This window comes from Chiloscyllium plagiosum, unplaced genomic scaffold (genome assembly GCF_037043375.1).
Source record: "Chiloscyllium plagiosum isolate Xiang-an unplaced genomic scaffold, Cpla_swu_hap1 HiC_scaffold_10, whole genome shotgun sequence".
In the NCBI taxonomy this organism is placed as follows: domain Eukaryota; kingdom Metazoa; phylum Chordata; class Chondrichthyes; order Orectolobiformes; family Hemiscylliidae; genus Chiloscyllium; species Chiloscyllium plagiosum.
The window spans coordinates 25,226,352-25,253,158 of record NW_028270148.1 but is presented as its reverse complement, the minus strand read 5'-3'; the positions used below and the strand labels follow the sequence as shown (position 1 = coordinate 25,253,158).

Sequence of the window (26,807 nt, the reverse complement as noted above, 5' to 3'; positions counted from 1 at the left end):
TTTGCACTGAAACTTATAATCAAAAGAATAAGGATATTCTGTTACAATAAAGATATGAAATTGTGGAGTAGGTCAAATATCGAAGAAATAAACAGTAAAAACAAAAATTTCAGTATTTCATTTTATTTTTAACATGTTAATTTTACAAACCAATAATGAAAAGTTGTTTCATTATTGTTTAGTATTACAAACAACTCTATACAAAAAGCAATAAGTGCTTTTGATGTTTTTTCGGTTCATTTTACTTGTTTAGTGAGAAAAATCCAGTCTGTTTCGGGCTTGAACAAGTGCACTGAAATCTGGTTGAATGTCTGAGGTGGATATGTGAAGGACAATTGAGAGGTGATCGTCAGTGATAGAGGATCTGTATTTGGATTTGTTAACCTTCCTCACTGAGAATGTCTGTTCACATATATAGGTAGATCCAAAGAGGACTCGAATCTTCTGAGCATGCCTCCTCATGTGTGGAAAGTTCTCCTCTTTGAGGGAAGAGTAAATGTCAAACAGTGAGACTGACCTAAAGAACTCTGCCAGAAGTGTGTCAGACTGCAGGTCAATGAGGTCAAGCTGAACATCACTAGATGCATTCTCCACATTGCATGTAAATGGGGAAAAAATCATATGCATTTCATTCTCAACCATTTTAAAGTCTTGAAATCGCCTTGAAAGTTCACCATGCAGTGCTTCTAACATGAGTACCTATGGAGGCGATCAGCATAAGGTGCGGCTTTCTTCAGTGTTGGCAAGTGGGTGAGAATGTTGTCCTCCACTTGGCTTGAGAGAAGCTGCAGCCTTCTCATAAAAGCCTTCACCAAGTTGTACATTTCATGCACAAAAAGGCCCTTGCACTGCAGTTTCACATTAGCTCATTCATAAGTGCAGTCACATCAACAGCAAAACCAAGGTCTGCAATCCAGTCTGCATCTGAAAGCTGTGGAATGCCAATCCCTTTCTTCACACACAAATCTTGAATCTCTTCTCTCAGGTCCCATACACTTTTCAGCATTTTGCCCAGGCTGAGCCACCTGACAACTGTGTGGTAGCCTATGTCATGATGTTCAGTCTCATTTTCCTCCAAAAGTGCAACAAACTGCATGTGATTCAAGGCTCTTGCCCTGATGAAGTTAACTATTTTAGTTACAACATCAACCACATGGTTAATTTTTAACACCGACTTACACAACACTTCCTGATGTATAACACAATGCAAAAACACCAATTTCTGTTCAGGGTCAATTTCTCTCACTTTATCCTGCATTCTCTTTAAGAGTCCAACATTTTTTCCCATTAGATTTGGACAACCATCCGTTGTCACACCCACCAGCTTGTCCCATTTTAGTCCCAACGTGTCCAAACATGCATTTACCTCCGTGAACAAATCATTAGCAGTTGTTCCTTTCATTGATTGCATGGCTGCCAGCTCCTCCGTGATTTTAAAGTCCGTGGTTATCCCACGTATGAAGATGAGTAGCTGGACTGTGTCACATACATCGCAGCTCTCATCCAAAGCCAAGGAAAAAAAGTCAAAGTTGACCGCTCTGTGCTGCAGCTGAAGCTCCAGATTTCTCGCAATGAGCCCAATCCTTCTCGTTACAGTGCATCTGGAGAGGGACGCATTCTCAAATGCCTCCTTTTTCTCCGGGCATATTAGTTCTGCAGAGTCCAACAAGCACTCCTTAATACACTCTCCATCAGAAAACGGTTTACTGTTTCTGGTGATTTTGTGGGATATGACATAACTTGTCTTGGCATGAGCTGACATTTTGAGGGCTAGCCAGCAAGCATCACTTTTAGTTGTTCACGCACACACATACACGCGCATGTGCGTCCATACATAAATTTTAAAAAAGCATCCTTTTCAAAACAAAAGCAACACAGTTGTATTGCGTGCATGGCGTAAATATTTTTTCATTTATGTTCTAATTTAAGATTGACCTCATGCGGGTCGGAAGGAACGACCAAAGGGCCAGATATGGCCCGCGGGGGGCCGTAAAATGCCCAGGTCTGCCCTAACACAATTGATCTCTTGGAAGCCAACATACCCCTCGTTGCATTAGAGCCAGTCTCCATGCCAAATACTTGGCTGTTCGTGCTACGTTCCGCTGAGAATCCATCACCCCTACATTTTCCAAGACAGCATTCCTGTTTGAAATGGGTATATCTACAAAAGACTCCTGCCCTAGGTGTCTACCTCTCTTACCCTTCCTGGAGTTAACCCATCTGTGTGATTATATCTGAGACTTTTCCCCCCTTCCTATAACTGCCATCCATCACATACTGTTGCTGTTGCAAATTCCTCATCGCTTCTAATTGTCTCTCCAACCAATCCGTTCAATTTGATAAGATTCGCATCCAACAGCATTTATGGCAGATATAATCTGCAGTAACCCTTAAACTCTCTTTAAACTCCCACATCTGACAAGAAGTACATATCATTGTACTAAAGGCCTTTTTTGCTCCTTCACAATCTACAGACCCAGAAAATAACACCGTCTTATTCCTCTACAAAACACTGCCCCAGGTTAAATTAATAGTTATGGCTTATATTTTAAGTTTAATCAAGAGACTTATCTCCAAAAACACATAATCAAGAAAGAACCCACTGTACTCACTACTGCAGCCTTTCTATTACACAGACTTAAAACAACGATTAATTTGTCTGATTCCGTGTTGTGAACTTCGTCCAAACAGGTTCCTCCAAGATTAGTTATGAAATTCATTGTTTGTTAATTTTCCCAGATGCACTCCAATGTCCAGCGATACATGAATTCAAACAGCAAAGGCAGTAACTGTGCAGGTTTTCTATCTCTCGCTCTCGCTCTCCCTCTCTCGCTCCCTCTCTCGCTCCCTCTCTCGCTCCCTCTCTCGCTCCCTCTCTCGCTCCCTCTCTCGCTCCCTCTCTCGCTCCCTCTCTCGCTCCCTCTCTCGCTCCCTCGCTCGCTCCCTCTCTCGCTCCCTCTCTCGCTCCCTCGCTCGCTCGCTCCCTCTCTCGCTCGCTCCCTCTCTCGCTCACTCCCTCTCTCGCTCGCTCCCTCTCTCGCTCGCTCCCTCTCTCGCTCGCTCCCTCTCTCGCTCGCTCCCTCCCTCTCTCGCTCCCTCTCTCGCTCGCTCCCTCTCTCGCTCGCTCCCTCTCTCGCTCGCTCCCTCTCTCGCTCGCTCCCTCTCTCGCTCCCTCTCTCGCTCCCTCTCTCGCTCCCTCTCTCGCTCCCTCTCTCGCTCCCTCTCTCGCTCCCTCTCTCGCTCGCTCCCTCTCTCGCTCCCTCTCTCGCTCCCTCTCTCGCTCCCTCTCTCGCTCCCTCTCTCGCTCCCTCTCTCGCTCCCTCTCTCGCTCCCTCTCTCGCTCGCTCCCTCTCTCGCTCGCTCCCTCTCTCGCTCGCTCCCTCTCTCGCTCGCTCCCTCTCTCGCTCGCTCCCTCGCTCCCTCTCTCGCTCCCTCTCTCGCTCCCTCTCTCGCTCCCTCTCTCGCTCCCTCGCACGCTCCCTCGCACGCTCCCTCGCTCGCTCCCTCGCACGCTCCCTCGCACGCTCCCTCGCACGCTCCCTCGCACGCTCCCTCGCACGCTCCCTCGCACGCTCCCTCGCACGCTCTCTCGCACGCTCTCTCGCACGCTCTCTCTCACATTCTCTCTCTCTCTCTCACACACTCTCTCTCTCCTGCACTGTCCTCACCATGTGCTTCCTTTGTCTGTACTTCTCCCTTTTAAAACTGCTGTTGTGCTTTCCTTTATTGGTCAGAGTATTGAGTACAGGAGTTGGGAAGTCATGTTACGGCTGCACAGAACATTGGTTAGGCCACTGTTGGAATATTGCATGCAGTTCTGGTCTCCTTCCTATCGGAAAGATGTTGTGAAACTTGAAAGGGTTCGGAAAAGATTTACAAGGATGTTGCCAGGGTTGGAGGATTTGAGCTATAGGGAGAGGCTGAATAGGCTAGGACTGTTTTCCCTGGAGCGTCGGACCGAAGGGTCTGTTTCTGTGCTGTACATTTCTATAACTCTATGGCCTGCAGTTTTGGGGGTGTCATCTTTCTAATTCTTGTCTTGTAAGTGCACATAGAAAGACCTTTGTGAATTCCAGAGTTAATTTAATTACAAATCACGCGTTAGAAATTTAATTTCCCAAGAACTAAATGTTATACAGAGGAAACTTGAATATCCAGCATTCGATTATCCGAATATCAGATTATCTGGCAAGATCGCAGGTCCCAATGCTTTGCTAAACTGTGTTATCCAGAATTTGATTATGCAGAATTCAATGAACCGAACAAAATACTCCCTGCCTGTGTCCTTCAGATAATCAAGGTTCTTCTGTATTCCTGTAAGATATGAAAGATTAAATTAGACATTTTCACAATAAGTCAACTATTCACCAGTCCAATCAGACACAACAGCCTTATGTTGTAAGGAAAAGGACTGGTATTTTAGATCCATCCATACCTCAAGTCTCGATGGAGCTTGTGTAGGTAAATTGAAGACAAAAGCACTTGTTGAAAATTCACATCCTATGTGGAAAAATAAGTTTTGGGCATCATTCCCATCGACTGGGTCTTTGTCTTCAGCCAGGATTGCAGTTTCAGAGTTGTACTCACATCAGTCCACCTCATGACCTTTATTTGCTGCAGAATCATTTCAAGACATTTGAGGGGTATCTCTGCAACAAGACACAAAACCTGTAAGCATGAATATACATAAAGATGTCTCATCTTTTTTTGAAAAAATTATATTGCTTGCTCCCTGACCTATTGCCAGTCTGTGAATGGTGAAGTGGTCCTCAGCTTATTTGGATTGTGAATTCCAATTTTTGTGCAGTTTAAATTGAAGTAGTGCAATAAGGCTTAGATTGGCAGTTGCATGTTTTTTGAATAAAGAAAATTAGTAATTAACCATCAGAAATGTCATTGCAGGTAGCAACTAAAATGAAGATCAGCTTTCATAGTTTATTGAGATATGATCAAATTCTGTCCTGCAGGGGGCGCCTCCTTGTTGGTACCTTTGTGGCCCTGTTTTTCAATTTGCTTACCATGCTGTCTTTGAAGAACAAGGCTTTGTCTTACGTCTCTGAAGGTGAGTTCTATTCCAACTGCTACAAGTTAGCCACAAAGTAATGGCAATTTTCCAATGACTTAGATGCTGCTACCTACAGAACAGATATTAACATTTTCAGTGTGATGACCAGAACATCAATTATGTGCAGCAATCATTAATAAGATGAAGTTAAACTGGTCTTAAAAGGAAACTTGACAAAAATAAAATAGTTTCTTTGTGGTTGAGGCATGCGACACGTTGTGCATGGCTCTTGATATATGCTAATTATAAAATAGTCTTTCAAATTTTGTGCTTTAAAATGTTCTGTGTTAACCTGTTTAGGGCTGTAATAAAATTTCCTTAATACTGTATATGATAACATAAGTTGAAGAGTGATTCTTTACCAAGGACACCTATTTGTCAGGGTGTGATGCATGTTATTACTCCTCCCATTTTCCATATTTATAGTTGCTTGCAGGTGTTGAAGTTGGGAAAGGTTTCTTGGCTTGAACAGGAAAGGAATTAAAACAGTATTGCTGTGTATTTGTTCATTTAAGTTACACATCTGTTTTCAGCTGTTGATTTCTTAATTTAATTCTCTGCAACTTCTGAGTCTGTTCCTTTGATGCCAGCAATTGATGTTTAAAATGAAATCTTTCAAAGATTTTAACTCCTATCTAACTTTATATTTATAAAGGTATAGGTACAGTCAGGGTGGGGGACAAAAAGTTCTGTGCACATGCATGTCTCAAATCCTAATTAAATACCAGCATCTATATTTGAAACATGAACAGAAATGCAGACATTGCATGATACACCATGGGTTCAATTTTTGCCTCCCTCGAGGTGAAGGGAAATTGAAATAACTGATTAAGTTGACCCGGGTGAAACAATCATTCCCTCCTCATCAACTCAGCAATACACTTCTGAGTGAGAAGGCCTATGGTTGACCTACTCAATCCATCATCAATTAAGGCACTTAAATTATCAAGTGATGGCCATTGAAAGATTGCAACTTGCCCACTACCTCATTCCTGACAGGAAAGATACACGAACAAGAAAGGAAGAACTGCAAATGCTGGAAATCTGAAACGAAAACAGAGTTAGCTGGAGAAACATAACAGGTCTGGCAGCATCTGTGGAGAGAGAAACTGAGTTAAAGTTTCGGATCCAGTGACACTCCTTCAGAACTGATTGTAGCTAGGAAACGGTGGAGGTGAAGTCATGATGAAAGCAATCCATTTGATGACAAGATCTGGAGTGTCAGGGTGGATAAACAACATGGAAGGGAGTGCTCAGGCTCTAAAATTATTGAACACACTACTGAGTCCTGAAGGCTGCAGGGTCCCCAAACAGAAATTTGGTATGCTGTTCTTCCAGCTTGTGCTGAAGCACTGCAGCAGGCCTGAGATAGAAATGTTGGCCAGGGAGCACTATGTTGAAATGGCAGGTGACCACAAGTTCAGGGTAATTTTTGCAGACAGACATTTGTGTTTCATTAAGTAATCACCCGGTCTGTGTTTCATCTCTCCAGTGTGCAGGAGACCTCATTGTGAGCAGCAACTTCTCTTTTCAAGGCTGAAACATGGCTCATTTTTTAAATGGAGAAACCAATTTGGGGATCTAAGTGCAGATAGGTTGGGGAGGGGGAGATGTAGGAGTAAGATGATGACCTCTTAAAAACCACACTTCTGCTGTTACTTTCAAACCTCCTTCACCCACCCCACAAGAAGGATCTAAAACAATTTACTCTCTCATTCCTGGATTCTCCCCAAGAAATGAGACTTAACCAGTGGCCTTTACCAATTGGCCTTTCACCAAAATCTGCAGTTTTGCAGGTAAGAACTGTCATTTAGACATTGTTGTTATAGTACGTCAATATAGTTTCCAAATAGATATTCTGGATTTCTCCTGGAATTACTCTTCTTGTTCATCTTCTGGAGGTAATGTACCTCTCTGCAGTTTTCTCCCATGAAATGTTTCTTTTTATAAATATTGCATTCCATCTAATGTGATGTGACCTTTGCTTTTAGATTGGTGAGTTAGGATCTGAAAATATTAACCAAGCCGTGTAGAGAACGTTATTTAAAAGAGGGCAGGAAAAACCCAAAGATGTCCTGAATACTGCTTCACCAATGTAGCGAAATGAGAAACTGATAATGAACATGCAAAGGTTAAATGAGAATTGTGAAGGAGTAAACAAGTAAAGGGATGATTGGGGAATGTTGAGGTTAGGTTTTTAAAAAGATGTACTTTTGAATTGTATTCACTGTTGTAAATGAGGAGAAATTGGATGACCAATTTGAAAACAAAAAATGTGAAATATAGCTGTATAATCTATTTAGACAGCATTGGTTCAGGGATAAATATTGTTTACCACAGGGCAAGAGCTCTCCTGACCCTTCACAAATAGTGCCTTAGCATCTTTAGATCCACCTGAATGGGTTTAACTTCTCATTCAAAAGATGGTGCCTCCAGCAATGGCCACACTCCTTCATTATAGAGTTCACCAGTGATGAGCACTGGTTTTGGATTCACCAGAAGTGATGAAAAAAGGAGAGACATTCTGAAGAAATGAACTTTGTCTTGTGAAGATATGCTTTTTGGCTGAATAGTTTTTAAAGGTTGTAACCTAGAGTTAATTAAGTATCAGGTTAGATACTTAAGGATCTAGTATAGATGATATTAAAATAATATAATAATTGACACTGTCAGCCAGATTCAGGTTTTTGCAGTTCTGGGCTGAGAACTGTCATGGGCTCAATTGAAGAATACAAACTGAAAGATCTGTAGTAAATTGAAAGGCCATGATATTGGAAAGTTATTTTCTCCTATCGTGCACAAATCAAATCCTGCTTTGCTGTAAAATTCGATAATATTCTCAATTATAAGCACTGTAAACTAATAACATTCAGCACATTTAATTTCAGAATTTCTGGTAAAAGTCACATTTTGTCAATGCTTTTTGTCTTGCACTTATTAGGATTTTTGACAAGTGTATAAATTCAAGGAACAACATTTACACAGCATGGGTGCTGATTGGTTGACAAGTGGACTCTGACTGGCAGAGAATGCACCCATTAATGATTGACTGCTACATTCCTTCTGATTTCTCCAGCTGCTGCGAGGTCCTATGAGCACCATGCGTGGCAGTGGCTGAAGAAACTGGAATTGAATATGTCCACATGGCCGAGCACATTAATCAGTTTGTACAATCCTTCAGAGCTGTATAGTTTGGAGGAATTGTTGGTTGACCATTAAAACCAGGCTTTAAATATTAATTTTAAACCAGCCAACTTGACTGTGATTGGTCAAGACATGACTCTGAGAAATTAAACAGATGGTTGTCACCTATTTAGTTGTATTGGGAAGATGCTGCGAATGTACATGTTTCTGTTTGCAAAGGACAGGACCCTCTATTAATACATGTAGTTTGATAAAACTCGTAACATAGTGTTCTAACATTAGATGTGATTCTGAAATTAGTACTATTTGTTGGATAACCCTGAATGTGAGAAGAACTACACTGACAACTAATTCAGGATTGTTAATCGGGTTCAAACCTCTGTGCATGTTAGTGTACTGAAAACAACTTGTTCACAGTGACTAGTAATTATTTACTCAACTGCAAAGCTGTTGGAAAATACCTCAAGAGATATGGGAAAGCTGCCTAGTGCCCATTCACTCCTTAACGCACCACTGAATTATGGGCTTGCAAGGAGAGGGAGTCAATTTCAGTCTGTTCTGATATAACCCGTGATAGTTTGATTCCCATGTGACCCCGCATTAGAAGAAAATCACGTGATAGCAGCACCATTTAAACCAATGGGACTGGAATCACGTTATAGCTAATATGGGTCAGGAAAGTTTGCGTTCTACAAATAATGGTATAAATTCTTCAATAGCATTATACCCAATTCACAGTGAAGAGCCATGTGTTATAGCAGAACTGAATGTAGCTCTTTTTTTTTTCAGTGATTCCAAATCCTAATTGCCATTTTGTTGCCACCTAAAGACTGACTAATTGATTTGGGGTCTATCCTGAGATTGGGTGGGCCTAGCTGTTACAGACTGCATTAATTCTATGACTCCTACCAAATCAGGTAACATGCTAGTGGATTTATACTTTTCCTTCCTGCCTCAACATCTTTACTATACATGACATCACTCATGTCTAACCTTTAGTTGCTCCCGCTGATGTTAACCATTTGGGCAATCTTGATCTTGCTAAACAGCATCTTGGGACTAATTGGAGCAAAGTCGTGGGTTGTTTTTCAGAATGGAGGCTTGTGACCAGTGGAGTGCCACAAGGATCGGTGCTGGGTCCACTACATTTGATCATTTATATAAATGATTTGGATGTGAGCTTAAGAGGTATAGTTAGTAAGCTTGCTGATGATACCAACATTGGAGATGTAGTGGACAGTGAAGAAAGTTACCTCCGATTAAAACAGGATCTTGATCAGATGAGCCATTGGGCTGAGAAGTGGCAGATGGAGTTTAATTCAGATAAATGCGAGGTGCTGCAATTTTGGAAAACAAATCTTAACAGGACTTACACACTTAATGGTAAGGTCTGAGGGAGTGTTGCTGAACAAAGACACCTTGGAGTGCATGTTCATACCTCCTTGAAAGTGGAGTCGCGGGTATAGAGTGAAGAAGGCATTTGGTAAGCTATCCTTTATTGGTCAGAGTATTGAGTACAGGAGTTGGGAGGTCAAATTGCGGCTGTACAGGACATTTGTTAGGCCACTGTTGGAATATTGCATATAATTCTGGTCTCCTTTCTATCGGAAAGGGTTCAGAAAAGATTTTGCCAGGGTTGGAGGATTTGAGCGATAGGAAGAGGTTGAATAGGCTAGGGCTGTTTTCCCTGGAGCGTTGGAGACTGAGGGGCGACCTTATAGAGGTTTACAAAATCATGAGGGGCATGGATGTGATAAATAGACAAAGTCTGTTCCCTGGGGTGGGGGGGGGGGGGAGGGAGGAGGAGGGGTGAGTCCAGAATTAGAGGGCATAGGTTTAGGGTGAGAGGCGAAAGATATAAAAGAGACCTATGGGGCAACGTTTTCACACAGAGGGTGGTACGTGTATGGAACGAGCTGCCAGAAGAAGTGGTGGAGGCTAGTACAATTACACCAGTTGAAAGGCATCTGGATGGGTATATAAATAGGAAGGGTTTGGAGGGTGCTGGCAGGTGGGACTGGATTGGGTTGGGATATCTGGTCGGCATGGACAAATTGGACCGAAGGATCTGTTTCTATGCTGTACATCTCTATATGACTGGAAATGTGTTGCTGGAAAAGCGCAGCAGGTCAGGCAGCATCCAGGGAACAGGAGAATCGACGTTTCGGGCATAAGCCCTTCTTCAGGAATAAGGAAAGTTTGTCCAGCAGGCTAAGATAAAAGGTAGGGAGGAGGGACTTGGGGGAGGGGCGTCGGAAATGTGATAGGTGGAAAGAGGTCAAGGTGAGGGTGAAAGGTCAGACTGGGGTGGGGGCGGAGAGGTCGGGAAGAAGATTGCAGGTTAGGAAGGCGGTGCTGAATTCGATGGATTTGACTGAGACAGGGTGGGGGGAGGGGAAATGAGGAAACTGGTGAAATCCGAGTTCATCCCTTGTGGTTGGAGGGTTCCTAGGCTGAAGATGAGGCATTCTTCCTCCAACCGTCGTTTTGTTGTGGTCTGACGATGGAGGAGTCCAAAGACCTGCATATCCTTGGTGGAGTGGGAGGGGGAATTGAAATGTTGAGCTACAGGGTGGTTGGGTTGGAGCCACACCAGGTCCTAGCTCCCAGCCCTGCCCCCACACCAGGTCCTAGCTCCCAGCCCTGCCGTGTTTTCACTATCCCTCCAGGCCTCCCCCTCTCTGAGGACCGCCCCCACGCCGATCTCCGTCCCCGCCCCCAGACCTAACCCCGCCCCCACACCCACCTCCAGCCCCACACCAGGTCCTAGCTCCCAGCCCTGCCGTGTTTTCACTATCCCTCCAGACCGAGCCCTCTCTGAGGATGAAAGATCAGTCCTCAGCAGAGGCCTCACCTTCATTCCCATACGCTCCCGGATTAATGAGTTCAACACGCGGCGTGACATCGAACAATTCTTCTGCCGCCTTCGCCTCCGTGCCTACTTCTTTAACCAAGACTCTCGCCCACCCTCTGACGACCCCTTCTCCCGCCTCCAACACACCCCATCCACCTGGACACCCCGTGCTGGCCTCCTACCTGCCCTCGACCTCTTCATAGCCAACTGCCGTCGCGATATTAACCGCCACCTGAACTCCCCCACCCCTCTCACCCACTCCAACCTCTCACCCTCGGAGTGCGCAGCCCTCCACTCACTCCGTTGCAACCCCAACCTCACTATCAAACCAGCAGACGAGGGAGGCGCGGTAGTAGTTTGGCGCACCGACCTCTACACCGCTGAGGCCAAACGCCAGCTCGCAGATACCTCCTCCTACTGCCCCCTTGACCATGACCCCACCCCCCACCACCAAACCATCATCTCCCAGACCATCCATAACCTCATCACCTCGGGGGATCTCCCATCCACCGCCTCCAACCTCATAGTCCCACAACCCCACACCTCCCGCTTCTACCTCCTGCCCAAAATCCACAAACCTGACTGCCCCGGCCGACCCATTGTCTCCGCCTGCTCCTGCCCCACCGAACTCATCTCCGCATACCTTGACACCGTCCTGTCCCCCTTAGTCCCCACCTACGTTCGGGACACCACCCATGCCCTCCACCTGCTCCATGATTTTCGCTTCCCCGGTCCCCAACGCCTTATTTTCACCATGGACATCCAGTCCCTGTACACCTCCATCCCCCATCACGAAGGACTCAAAGCCCTCCGCTTCTTTCTTTCCCGCCGTACCGACCAGTACCCTTCCACTGACACCCTCCTTCGACTGACTGAACTGGTCCTCACCCTGAACAGCTTCTCTTTCCAATCCTCCCACTTCCTCCAAACGAAAGGAGTAGCCATGGGCACCCGCATGGGCCCCAGCTATGCCTGCCTCTTCGTAGGATATGTGGAACAATCCATCTTCCACAACTACACTGGCCCCACCCCCCACCTTTTCCTCCGCTACATTGATGACTGTATCGGCGCCGCCTCGTGCTCCCACGAGGAGGTTGAACAGTTCATCCACTTCACCAACACCTTCCACCCCGACCTCAAATTCACCTGGACAGTCTCAGATTCCTCCCTCCCCTTCCTCGACCTTTCTATTTCTATCTCAGGCAACCGAATCAACACGGACATCTACTACAAACCGACCGACTCCCACAGCTACCTGGACTACACCTCCTCCCATCCTGCCCCCTGTAAAAACGCCATCCCATTCTCCCAATTCCTTTGACTCCGCCGCATCTGCTCCCAGGAGGACCAGTTCCAAAAACGCACAACCCAGATGGCCTCCTTCTTCAAGGACTGCAATTTCCCCCCCGACGTGGTCGACGATGCCCTCCACCGCATCTCTTCCCCTTCCTGCTCCTCCGCCCTTGAGCCCCGCCCCTCCAACCGCCACCAGGACAGAACCCCACTGGTCCTCACCTACCACCCCACCAATCTCCATTTACAGCGCATCATCCGCCGTCATTTCCGCTACCTCCAAACGGACCCCACCACCAAGGATATATTTCCCTCCCCTCCCCTATCAGCATTCCGTAAAGACCACTCCCTCCGTGACTCCCTTGTCAGATCCACACCCCCCCACCAACCCAACCTCCACTCCCGGCACCTTCCCCTGCAACCGCAGGAGGTGCAAGACTTGCGCCCACACCTCCCCCGTCACCTCCCTCCAAGGCCCCAAAGGAAACTTCCATATCCGCCACAGATTCACCTGCACCTCCACACACATCATCTATTGCATCCTCTGCACCCGATGTGGCCTCCTCTATATTGGGGAGACAGGCCGGCTACTTGCGGAGCGTTTCAGAGAACACCTCTGGGACACCCGGACCAACCAACCCAACCACCCTGTAGCTCAACATTTCAATTCCCCCTCCCACTCCACCAAGGATATGCAGGTCTTTGGACTCCTCCATGGTCAGACCACAACAAAACGATGGTTGGAGGAAGAATGCCTCATCTTCCGCCTAGGAACCCTCCAACCACAAGGGATGAACTCGGATTTCACCAGTTTCCTCATTTCCCCTCCCCCCACCCTGTCTCAGTCAAATCCATCAAATTCAGCACCGCCTTCCTAACCTGCAATCTTCTTCCCGACCTCTCCGCCCCCACCCCAGTCTGACCTTTCACCCTCACCTTGACCTCTTTCCACCTATCACATTTGGACGCCCCTCCCCCAAGTCCCTCCTCCCTACCTTTTATCTTAGCCTGCTGGACAAACTTTCCTCATTCCTGAAGAAGGGCTTATGCCCGAAACGTCGATTCTCCTGTTCCCTGGATGCTGCCTGACCTGCTGCGCTTTTCCAGCAACACATTTCCAGCTCTGAACTCCAGCATCTGCAGACCTCACTTTCTCCCCATCTCTATACGACTCTATGACTAAGTGATACAAAATTTAAGAAAGTACTTATTAGTCTTTAATTGAACTCTTTGAGCAGATGCTCAATTAGCACACTATGTTTTAGTCACTGTTATAGGTTATTTCAAAACTTAAAGATCTGTCACGATTTTCCAAATCTTTTAATATGAATTGGTTGGCCCAAGGATTACTAGAGAGAAATAGTCGTCTCTCAGCTGTAGTGGTGCTGCTGCTTTAACAGCTTATGAAAATATTGCCATATTCAGTTTCTTGTTGAAAGGTACCTTTTTTATGCAATACTACTTCAATTTTTTTACATCAGAATGACAGCTACCATGAGAGCAATTACAGGCTTTTGTAAACAGAGTTTTTCAAGGATGTAAGCAAGTCACAACAGCAATTTTGAAGTCAAAGTCAGTTTGTCATAAACCATTAAGCATGCTCCAATAACTCTGCCTTTCAGTTAATCAGTTTGGATGAAGAGATTTTTGCTTTATGATAGGCCATCAGAGTTACAAAATAGAATGAAGTATCCTCATCAAGACAGTGTGTTGTGGAAGTACTGAGCAGATCCAGCATCCACAGTATTTTGCTTTTGTTCTGATATTCTGATACTGAATTTAATGTGTAGCGTTTTGGGTGATATCACAGAAGTGTTATGACACAGAAAGAAGCCATTCAGCCAAATGTGCCGGCACCATTACCTACTGTCAATCTCCTGCTTTTCCCCCATATCCATGCACTTCATTTCTATCCAAATATTCTCTAGAATGCCTCAATTGTTTTGCCAATTTTCTCTTGGAGGTCACTTCTGAAGCAGAGGGCCAAGCATTCTCCAATGCTTTAGCTAGATAAATATTATTCTGATTTTACCTGAGGACACCTTAAGAATAACAGAGGATTGATGATGGACCTAATCTATATGGACTTGAGTAAGGCATTTGACAAGGTTCCTCTTGGTAGACTAGCTAGCAAGGTTAGATTACATGGAATACAGGGAGAACTAGCCATTTGGATACAAAATTGGCTTGAAGTAGAAAACAAAGTGGTGGAGGGTTCTTTCTCAGACTGATGATGTGACCAGTGGTTGCCACAAGGATGGGTAGTGGGTCTACTGCTTTTCATCATTTATGTAAATGATTTGGATGTGAATATAGGAGATATGGTGAGTAAGTTTGCAGATGACACTGAAATTGGAGATGTAGTGGACAACGAGGAAGGTTGCCTCAGAGTATGACAGGATCTTAATTTGATGGGCCAATGGGCTGAGGGGTGGCAGATGAAGCTTAGTTTAGATAAATGTGAGGTGCAGGATTTTGAAAAGGCAAATCAGGGCAGATTTATACACTTAATGGGAAGGTGCTGGGGAGTGTTGGTGAGCAAAGAGACCTTGGGTGCAAGTTCATATTTCCTTGAAAGTGGAGTTGCAAGTAAATAGGATAGTGAAGAAGGCGTTTGGTAAGTTTGCCTTTATTAGTCAGTGCATTGAGTATAGGAGTTGGGAGGTTATGTTGCGGCTGTACAGGACCATTGGTTAGGCCACTTTTTGGAATACTGCATGAAATTCTGGTCTGCCTGCTATAGGAAGGATGTTGTGAAACTTGAATTCAGAAAAGATTTACAAGAATGTTGCCAGGGTTGGAGGATTTGAGCTGGATGGAGAGGCTGAATAGGCTGGAGCTGTTTTTCCTGGAGTGTCAGAGGCTGAGGGGTGACCTTTTTGAGGTTTATAAAATCATGAGGGGCAAGGATTGGGTGAATAGTCTTTTCTCTGGGACAGGTAGTCCAAAACTAGAAGGTGAGAGGGGAAAGATATAAAAGGGACCCAAGGAGCAACGTTTTTACAGACTTATGCGTGTATGGAATGAGCTACCAGTGGAAGTGGTGAAGGCTGGTACAATTACAACATTTTTTTAAAAGGTATCTGGATGGGTATATGAATAGGAAGGGTTTAGAGGAATATGGTCCAAATGCTGACAAATGGGACTTGATTAATTTAGGATATCTGGTTAGCATAGGCGAGTTAGACCGAAGGATCCGTTTGTGTGATGTACAGCTCTATGACACTATGACAAATTTAGAGTTTACGGTTTGTAGATGTTTTAATTGAAAGGACACGTAAAGTACATGCAGGTAAAGGGATGGCTGGAAAATGGGAAGCCTTCAAAAATGAGGTTAATGAGAATCCTGTTAGGGTGAAAGGAAAGGCTGGTAGGTATAGGGAATGCTGGATGACTAAAGAAATTGAGGGTTTGGTTAAGAAAAAGAAGGAAGTATATGTAAGGTATAGACAGGATAGATTGAGTGAATCCTTAGAAGAGTATAAAGACAGTAGGAGTACACTTAAGAGGGAAATCAGGAGGGCAAAAAGAGCATATGAAATAACTTTAGCAAATAGAATTAAGGAGAATCCAAAGGGTTTTTACAAATACATTAAGGACAAGAAGGTAACGAGGGAGAGAATAGGGCCTCTCAAAGATCAGCAAGGCAGCCTTTGTGGGAAGCCACAGAAAATGGGATAGATACTAAACGAGTATTTTGCATCAGCAGTTACTGTACAAAAGGATATGGAAGGTATAGACTGTAGGGAAATAGATGGTGACCCCTTGCAAAATGTCCAAATTACAGAGGAGGAAGTGCTGGATGTCTTGAAACGGTTAAAGGTAGATAAATCCCCAGGACCTGATCAGGTGTACCCTGGAACTCTGTGGGAAGCTAGAGAAGTGATTGCTGGGCCTCTTGCTGAAATATTTGTATCACCAATAGTCACAGGTGAGGTGCTGGAAGACTGGAGGTTAGCTAATGTGGTGCCACTGTTTAAGAAGCGTGGTAAGGACAAGCCAGGGAACTATAGACCAGTGAGCCTGACCTCGGTGGTGGGCAAGTTGTTGGAGGGAATCCTGAGGGACAGGATATACATGTATTTGGAAAGGTAAGGACTGATTCGGGATAGTCAACATGGCTTTGTGCGTGGGAAATCATGTCTGTCAAACTTGATTGAGTTTTTTGAAGAAGTAACAAAGAGGATTGATGAGGGCAGAGCAGTGGATGTGATCTATATGGACTTCAGTAAGGCGTTCGACAAGGTTTCCCATGGGACACTCGTTAGCAAGGTTAGATCTGATGGAATAAAGGGAGAACTAGCCATTTGAATACAGAACTGGCTCAAAGGTAGAAGACAGGGTTGTGGTGGAGGGTTGTTTTTCAGACTGGAAGCCTGTGACCAGTGGAGTGCCACAAGGATCGGTGCTGGGTCCTCTACTTTTTGTCATTTACATAAATGATTTGAATGCGAGCATAAGAGGTACAGTTAGTAAGTTTGCAGATGACACCAAAATTGAAGCTGCAGTGGACGGCGAAGAAGATTACCTCAGACTACAACAGGATCTTGATCAGATGGGCCAATGGACTGAGAAGTGGCAGTTGGAGTTTGATTCAGATAAATGCGAGGTGCTGCATTTTGGGAAAGCAAATCTTAGCAGGATATATACACTTAATGGTAAGGTCTTAGGGAGTGTTGCTGAACAAAGGGATCTTGTAGTGCAGGTTCATAGCTCCTTGAAAGTGGAGTTGCAGGTAGATAGGATAGTGAAGAAGGCGTTTGGTATGCTTTGCTTTATTGGTCAGAGTATTGAGTGCTGTAGTTGGGAGGTCATATTGCGGCTGTACAGGACATTGGTTAGGACACTGTTGGAAAATTGCGTGCAGTTCTGGTTTCCATCCTATCGGAAAGATGTTGTGAAACTTGAAGGGGTTCAGAAAAGATTTACAAGGATGTTGCCAGCGTTGGAGGATTTGAGCTATAGGGAGAGGCTGAACAGACTGGGGCTGTTTTCCCTGGAGCGTCGGAGGCGGTGGGGTGACCTTATAGAGGTTTACAAAATTATGAGGGGCATGCATAGGATAAATAGACAAACTCTTTTCCCTGGAGTCGGTGAGTCCAGAACTAGATGGCATAGGTTTAGGGTGAGAGGGGAAAGATATAAAAGAGATCTATGGGGCAACAATTTCACAGAGGGTGGTACGTGTATGGAATGAGCTGCCAGAGGATGTGGTGGAGGCTGGTACAATTGCAACATTTAAAAGGCATTTGGATGGGTATATGAAGAGGAAAGGTTTGGAGAGCTATGGGCCGAGAGCTGGCAGGTGGGACTAGATTGGGTTGGGATATCTGGTCGGCATGGAGGGATTGAACCGAAGTGTCTATTTCCATCCTGTACATCTCTATGACTCTATGACACATTATTTGGAAATCTGCACCAATAGTTCGCGTTGCCTACATTAACTTTTGTTTGCCATTTGATAGCCCATTCCACCAACCTGTGTATGTCCTTTCAAAGTTCAACACTAACCTCATCATGGACCAAATTTCCAAGTTTTTTTCGCCTGCAACTCTTGAAACTATACCCTGTGCACTAAATTGTAGGACATTAAAATATGTTTCAGGAATAATACTGATGTCTGGGGACCATCATACTATAAATCTTCCTCCAATCTGAAAAAAGCTGTTCATTACTACCCTCTATTTCCAGTTCCGTTTTGAAGTATCCATTCATGGGAAGCAGGTGTCACTGATTCAGCCAGCATTTCTTGCCCATTCGTAAATGCCCCTTGATCTGAGTAGCTTGCTGGGGACAGTTAAGTGTCAAGTGATTGTACACCAACCATGCCTCATGGATTTACGTGTTCATTCTTGTCTCAACATCTTTTCTATAGTGTGGCATCAGTTGTATACAGCCTTGAGTTGCTCCCAGCTGATGTTAATCATTTGGCTATTCATGAATATGCTAGATGGCATCTTGGAACTAATCTGACCAAGTGAGGGGAAGTTTCATTCCCTAAAGGATGTTAGTGAATCAAATGGATTTTTACAAGAATTAACCATGGTCGCCATTAGGCCAGCTTTAAATTCAGATTTTTACTGAAATCAAACTTCACCATCTACTGTGATGAGAATTGAACCCATGTCTCCATTTAAAGCATTGGCCTGGAGTTCTAACCCAGTGACTTCTTCACTGTGCCACTGTTCCCTCTCTTTTATATCTATATTTCAATCCCTAACTATAACTTTCCCTTTAAGTCTGCAGTCTGATGCATTTAAAAACACCTTTTTTTCACATCAACAGCATTACCCTCATTATTGCATTCTGTTACTTCATGAAAAAACTCAAGCAAATTATGCAGGTGTAACAGACAGTGAATTAAGTAAATGGTATATTGGCCTTCATAACTAAAGCATTCAAGTGCAGGAGTATGGAAGTTTTGCTGCAATTGCACAGGACCTTGGTGAGATGGCAGCTAAAGTATTTTGTACAGTTTAGGTCTCTTTTATCTGAGGAAGGGTGTTCTGATTAAGGAGGGAATGCAGAAAAGGTTTAGACCGATTCCTGAACTGACACAACATAGAACCCCTACAGTCCAGAAAGAGGCCATTCGACCTAGCCTCCATCAACCCTCTGAAGAGCATCCATACCAGCCCCATAATCCTGCATTTACCATGACTAATCCACCTAATCTGCCCATCTTTTGAGTGAGAGTGGACACCCAGCAAACACAGGAAGAACGTTCAAACTTCACACAAAGTCATCCAAGGCTGGAATCAAACCCGTGTCCCTCGTGCTGAGAAGCAGCAGTGCTAACTACTGAGCCACTGTGCTGTCCAATACTGTTTCAGTATTGTACTGCATTCTACATATGTTTGACCTCAGTGACAGCATTGTGGAGTCGAAATGGAGTTATCAGCTATGGTAGCCCGTGTCTCCTAATAGCTAACTGCTAAGACATCCAGTCCTTGAAATGGACAGTAACTGAAAGTTCTCAAAGAAATTGGCATCACAGCAGCTTGTAAGTGCAGACTTTTAAGCAAGTGTATCAATAATTCCAGAGGACTGTTCATTGATGAAATGATTTCTGTTGGTTAAAAAAAGTGTACATTTTCAACTGTTTGAAGGTTTTCCAAACACATGATGATTCCACGTTGAAGAATGACAAGATGTTGTGCTATGCTGTGCATTAGAGAAAGAATAGCACTCCCTTACACTGGGTTCTCATATGGTATAGCACTAAGGATGGGTAGTCCTGCTGAGCTTTTATCCAGCAATTTCTAATTTTGTTTCTGATTTACAGCATCTGCAGTTCTTTTGGTTTTTACATAATATAATGGAATTTGTTATTAAAATGGAGAATGGAGTTGTCAAAACTGAAACTACAATCCTAATCTCAATAAAGGCAACTATGACCACATGATGTACAAATTGGCAAGGATGGATTGGGGAACCTTATCATTTGATGGTGGACAGGCAATGATTCATATTTAACTTACATGTGTGTAAATTACAACAATTATTAATTCCTCTGGATGTAGGTTTGCTTGCTGAGCTGGAAGTTCATTTTCAGACGTTTCATTGCCATACTAGGTAACATCAGTGAGCCTACGGATGAAGCACTGGTGGCATAATGCTCTTTCTATTTGTGTGCTTAGGTTTCCTTGAGTTGGTGATGTCACTTCCTGTTGTGACAACATTCCTGTTGTGATGTCATTTCCTGTTCTTTTTCTCAGGGGCTGCTAAATGGGATCCAAGTCAGTGTGTTTGTTGAGAGAGTTCTGGTTGGAATGCCATTCTTCTAGAAATTCTCGTGTCTCTCTCTATTTGGCTTGTCCGAGGATGGATGTATTGTCCCAATTGAAATGGTGTCCTTCCTCATCTGTATATGTGAGGAGCTACAAATCTTCTCAAACTTGTTAATTTTGTGCCTGATAGGAATTAATAATTAAGAGGAAAAGAAATTAGGGATGATATTGGATCTAAACAGGATACATATAAAATTGTCAGAAAAAGAAGCAGATCTGAGGATTGGAAGCATTTAACAATTCCACGAAAGAGAATAAAAAGTTTGATCAAGAGGAAACATAGAATATGAGAGTAAAATTACAGGAAACTATAACTGTTCATAAAAGCTTCTATGAATATGTGAAGAGAAAAAGATTAGTAAAGCCAAATGTAGGCCCCTTACAATCAGAAATGAGGGAAATTATTTTGGGAACAGAGAAAGAGTTGAACATTTATCTTGGTTCCATCTTCACAATAGAGAGCACAAATAATCACTCAAATGTGAGGTTACCAATGGTCCTGTGAGAGGAATTGAAGGAAATCAGTATAAATCACCAGGGCCTGATAATCTACACTTCAGTATACGAAAGGAAGTGGCTCTCGAAATAATCTGCTGCATTGGTGGTTATTTTCTAAATTCTGTAACTCTACTATTTAAAAAAGAAGGGGGAGAAAAAAGAGAATTGAGGATCAGTTAGCTAACATCAGTAATATTTGTAAAAGATGTGATGACAAATATTTGGAATGTATAAATGGGATTGGATAAAAACAAGCAGGCTTTATGAAATACAAATCGTGCTTAACAAATTGACTGGAGGTTTTGAGGATGTAAGTTGTTGAATAGATGGGCAGAATCAGTGGATGTGGTGTATTTTGACTTTGTCAAGATGTAGTCCTAGCACATCTTGGTGGGTGGCACAGTGGTTAGCACTGCTGCCTCACAGCGCCAGAGACCCGGGTTCAATTCCTGCCTCAGGCGACTGACTGTGTGGAGTTTGCACATTCTCCCCGTGTCTGCGTGGGTTTCCTCCAGGTGCTCCGGTTTCCTCCCACAGTCCAAAGATGTGCAGGTCAGGTGAATTGGCCATGCTAAATTGCCCGTAGTGTTAGGTAAGGGGTAAATGTAGGGGTATGGGTGGTTTGCGCTTCGGCGGGGCGGTGTGGACTTGTTGGGCCGAAGGGCCTGTTTCCACACTGTAAAGTAATCTAATCTAATCTAACAATAAAGCTGTTTATAATCGGGAAAATAATATTGAGGGTACTCAGAATTATGTCCAAATCAAATGATCTCTCTGCAGTCAACCATACCAGGAAAACATCTTTTTGGTAGTGCTGGGAAGCTAAAGCAATTGTGTTATAGGAGGTTAAAAATCACACAACACCAGATTATAGTCCAACAGGTTTAATTGGAAGCACAATTAAACCTGTTGGACTATAACCTGGTGTTGTGTGATTTTTAACTTTGTACACCCCAGTCCAACACCGGCATCTCCGAATCGTGTTATAGGAGAGCACAGTTTCTTGATTCAACCTGTGGTTCTTCATGGTGTTCATTTTTAGACAATAAGAAAAGAAATTTAATTAACCTTTCCGTCTTTGCAGCTGCTAGTACAAGTTGGCTCCAGGAACATGTTGCTGATCTAAGCCGAAGGTAGGAATGATTTAGAAATGAGAACAAAACTTTGCTGGGAATGCCCAGCACATCTGACAGCATCTACAGTGAAAAGCTGAGTTAACATTTCAGGTCCATGACCTTTCTGCTAGTTCATTGATACATTGACAGTTTCTTAATGTGGTCAGCTTTACTGCTTTCTAAGTTTGCAGTTGTAAAATATGCTGTTCAATCATGCAGCTTTTGAAAGTAGCAAATAATTATGGATAATCACAATTATGTTATAACCCGTTATGCCAGGAGACCAAAACAAATGTCTTTTTTCATAAAAAATAAACTTAGAAATCTCAGAAATGCTGATTCTTGCAGTTTCTGCTTACTCTGAAAAGAGAGTATCACTAGCATTGTCAGAAATAAATTTATCTTGCACTTTCTGTCAGTGTAGGCAGCATATATTTGAGAGCCAGTGAGTGAATCTGAGGGCTGTTATCAAGGTAGTTAGGTTTGCTAGTGTGGGTAATTTGAGCAGAATCCCTGCAGCCATTATAAGCCTAGTGTAAAGTCTCTGTGCCACAAAAAGAATCATTGTGGAGAATGTTGTAATTTAAGCCATCTTCAAAACGTAAATTAAATACCCTGATCTTACTACAAGATGCCAAATTAGAAGTTTTTGAAGGAGCTGAAGGGTAATTGTTGCTGTAATTTGTTCTTTCCTCACAATCTGACAGATTGATGTGATTTAGATGAAGAACCTTGTCAGGTACGAGCATACTGATCATGCAGTGTCCCAGTGGACTGTACATTTACAAAATTGCCTGCTAAAAGATCAAACATTTCAGCAGTTTGTGCTGCATTCGCAATTTTGCCACATCTGCAATGAGATAGCCTATGATTCAGAGAAATGTATTTTTTCACACAGGCTTCATTGCATGTTAAGCAGCAAGTATATCTGTAATACTATGTAAATATTTTCATTTGTCAGAAGTTTAACATGATTGCTTTGTAATTGTTAAGCATGGATATCATTGTGCTTCAATAATGTGAAGCACAGTAGCCATTGACACAGGTTATAAAACAGGAGCAGAAAGTTGATTATATCTAATACATTATATGCACTGTACAAGGCATGAATTAAATACCCTGGAGTAATTTCAAGGCTGTAATTTCATCTTTGTATTCAAATAATTAAAAGCACTAAAGCTTCATTCTTAAAAATTATTAGATCATCTGTGTCCTTGGGTCAGATTACTACCTCTCAATCACTCCCAAGGATCCATTCTCGATTGTGAATGGATTGGAGGGAATAGTACTGTAAATTGAAATGTTTGCCGTCTCAATAAATATTAATCATTTCCATGCACAGGTCATTCTCCTACAACGTGTTTCGTTAACGTGAATTCACTGTCATGTGATTGATGAATTGGGGGCGCTGTTCTAAACAGCGAACTTTTAAAGCGTATGTTGGCTGAAATGTGATTACATTGCCAACACTTTAAGCGCTGTTTGTAAAAAGCAATTTTTCTATAATGGGGGATTGCTCAAGACCACAACCATTATGTATTTAAAAGTTGATTATGAATGTAAGTCTTACTTGGTGTCAAGTCATAAATAATGAGTGTGTCAGAAATATGGGGCGTTGGTGCAAACCACTTAAAATAATATCATTTATTTTGGCTAGACTGATGTTGGAGTGCATTAGCTGCAATGCAGACCCACGCAATTTACCAGTGTGTACCAAATGTACACTAAATTTATTCATGCTGGGAAGTGGTGAATTTTAGCACTTTTCTATGGAAGGAAATTGAGAACAAGCCCTCAAGACCACTCTTGCACAGCTCCTGATGGGTGATGTCAGCACTAGAACTCATAGAATCAGTTACTTAGAATAATAAATTGTATGAGATAAAGCAAAAATTGTTGTTTTCTGTCCATGCAGTAGCTCAGCACTAAAAAAATTAGGAAGATTTAATTGACAAAAATTACTTAAACATTTTTCAGAAGGATTATATCTAAAAACACTTATATTTTGTTTCCAGTTTATGTGGAATAATTCCAAGTTTAAGCAATATCTTACTTCCTCGCATGAATCCATTTGTCCTGATTGACCTTGCAGGAGCACTGGCACTTTGCATCACCTACATGCTGATTGAAATAAAGTAAGTGATATAGATTGGAAGTTTTGTACTGACCCTCATCTTTGAGAAATATGCAAATGGACCATTAATGGAGACTATTAAATACAATGACATTTTAAAATCAAACTTCTCAATGTATTAAAATGTGAATAATGATGAGTTATCCTTTGTCCTTGTTGATGTCTACTCCCCAGTAATGCAGGTGACGGAGCTGCACACAGTAATAGAGAAGATGTGCTGTGGAGGTGCCAGTGTTTGACAGGGGTGGGCAAAGCTAAAAATCACACATCAGGTTATAGTCCAACAGGTTTATTTGGAAGCACAAGCAGTGCTCTGACAGCTTGTACTTCCAAATAAAGCTGTTGGACTTTAACGTAGTGTTGTGTAATTTTTAACTTACTCCAGAAGAAATATCAACAACGTCCTCTACACCCTCAACATGATGTTGTCAGTCAGGGTAAATATAGGATAACAGGGGAGGGGAATGGATCTGGGTGAAATACTCTTCGGATGGTCGGTGTGGACTTGTTGGGCCAAAGGGCCTGTTTCCACACTGTAGGGATTCTATGATTCTATGACATTCCAACTCAAAGGTGTAAGCAATGAAGGCAAGCATGCTGAACGCCTTCTACTCTCACTTGTATGGATGGTAATAGCTCTAATAACACTCAAGAAGCTTGACATGATCGGGACAAATGTAGTCCACTTGTTTGGCCCCACATTGACAAACATCCACTCCCTCCTCCACTGACGCTCAATAGAGGCAATATATACTATCTACAAGATGCACTGAAAATTCATCAGAGATCGTTAGATAGGACCTTGCAAACCCACGCTTACTTCCATTTAGAAGGACAACAGCATCAGATATGTAGGAACACCACCATTTGCAAGTACTCCTGCAAGCCCCTCACCATCATGACTTGAAAATATATTACCGTTCCTTCACTGTCACTGGGTCAAAATCCTAGAATTCCAACCACCTGATGAAGGAGCGGCGATCTGAAAGCTAGTGCTTCCAAATAAACCTGTTAGACTATAACCTGGTGTTGTGCAATTTTTAACTTTGGCCACCCCAACTCAACACCAGCACCTCCAAATTACAGCAAAATGGACTGCAGTGGTTCAAGAAGGCAGCTCATCACTGTCAGCTCAAGGGCAACTCGGGATGAGTGATAAATGCTGGTCAGCCAGCAACACCATGTCCCATAAATGCATTAAATAGCCTAATTTGGTCAAATTCTTCCACCTCAACATTAAGAAGACTGAAATAATCATTTTTGGCCGATGTCAGACAATATCTTCTTTTCTTAGAATGAACCAAGCAGTACAAAACTTTTGACAGTGTGATCAGTTCTAAATTCAGCTCCAAGCCTGGATTTTTATTAATCTCCAAGATTGCTATTTTCACATCCACAACATATCCCACTTCAGTCTCAGCTTTAGTGTCTGCTTGGTCAAAGTCAGAAGTCAGGTGATGAAAGGGCAGCCCACTGAAAGCTAGTGATTTCAAATAAACCTGGAGTCATGTGATGTCCAACCCCACATCCTAGAAAGCATCTGTTGTTAAAACCCTTATCCACATTTTTGGGTCTGTTAACCTAATGTATTACTTGCTCATCTTGCACCTTTACTTAAGCCTTGTTGACCAGTATGACGCTAGCTACTTGTAAATTTGAAACTCCCTTGTACCTATGCTTTTCCCTTCAGAGCCTTGCCTACTCCCAAGCTCTGTAATCTCCTTTAACTCATATGTTTGTATGTTCTATGTTACATGGAATATACAGCACAAATGTTCGCCATTTGGCCCAAATAGTCAGTGGTGATGTTTATATTTTTAACAAATCTCCAATTATTCCATCCACCTCATCTCTGCCTTTCAGGCAATTTTTCTAATCCTTTTTCTTTCATGTGCTCATTCAGTGTTCATCTAATCTGTTTGTTTCAGCTTCATCCTGAGACGGTGAGATGTACATTCTAGTCACTGTTGAGTAAAATGTTTTAAATTTTTATTTCCCTTTTGAATTTTCATCTTGTATTGATGACCCCTAATTTTGAATTATTCTACAATTTGAAAGATTCTTTTGCTCACATCATTCATAACTTTTGAGGCTCCATCAGATCACCTCTACGTTGTCCTTTTCCTAATGAAAAAACCTTTTGAAATCTTTTCAAATAGCTAAACACTCCCAGTTTTGCTATCATCCTTGTAAGTCATGTTTGCACTAGTCCTTTTGTGTCCTTTTTAGATCCTATCCACATTTAACATAGCTTTATTACTTTTGAATTAAAGCCCTAACCCCAATTATATTTAAAAGGTCCAGAACTGGGATCAACGTTTAATGATACAGAATAGGTCACTTAGATTGAGATAAGACTTTTTTCACCTCGAGTGGGGTGAGCCTGTGGAATTCTCTGCCATTGAAAACATTGAGGTCACAGAACTAGTGCCAGAAAGGAGTCATAGAGACATATGGCACAGAAACAGATCCTTCGGTCTAACTCATCCATGCCGACCAGATATCCTAACCCAATTTAGTCCCACCCGTGAGCACCCAACCCATATCCCTCCAAACCCTTCCTATTCACATACCCAACCATATGCCTTTTAAATGGTGCAATTGTACCAGACTCCTCCTCATCCTCTGGCAGCTCATTCCATACACGCACCACCCTCTGTGTGAAAAAGTTGCCCCATAGATCTCTTCTGTGTCTTTCCCATCTCACCCTAAACCTATGGTTTCTAGTTCTGGACTCCCCCACTTGAGGGAAAAGACTTTGTCTATTTATCCTATCCATGCTCCTCATTGATTTTGTAAACCTCTGTAAGGTCACCCCCTCAGCCTTTGATGCTCCAGGGAAAACAGCCCCAGCCTATTCAGTCTCTCCCTAAAGCTCGAATCCTCCAACCCTGGCAACATCGTTGTAAATATT

General features: G+C 43.0%; 1 protein-coding gene across 1 annotated transcript in view; it reads left to right on the top strand.

Annotated features, from left to right (window-relative positions):
• Window positions 1-26,807, top strand: part of slc30a6 (solute carrier family 30 member 6) — a 169,364-nt gene that overhangs the window by 97,330 nt on the left and 45,227 nt on the right. Inside the window, exons 9-11 of the mRNA XM_087991219.1 lie at window positions 4,968-5,062; window positions 21,729-21,777; window positions 23,775-23,894. Of these exons, the coding sequence (XP_087847345.1) occupies window positions 4,968-5,062; window positions 21,729-21,777; window positions 23,775-23,894 (264 nt within the window). The remainder of the gene's footprint in view (window positions 1-4,967; window positions 5,063-21,728; window positions 21,778-23,774; window positions 23,895-26,807) is intronic.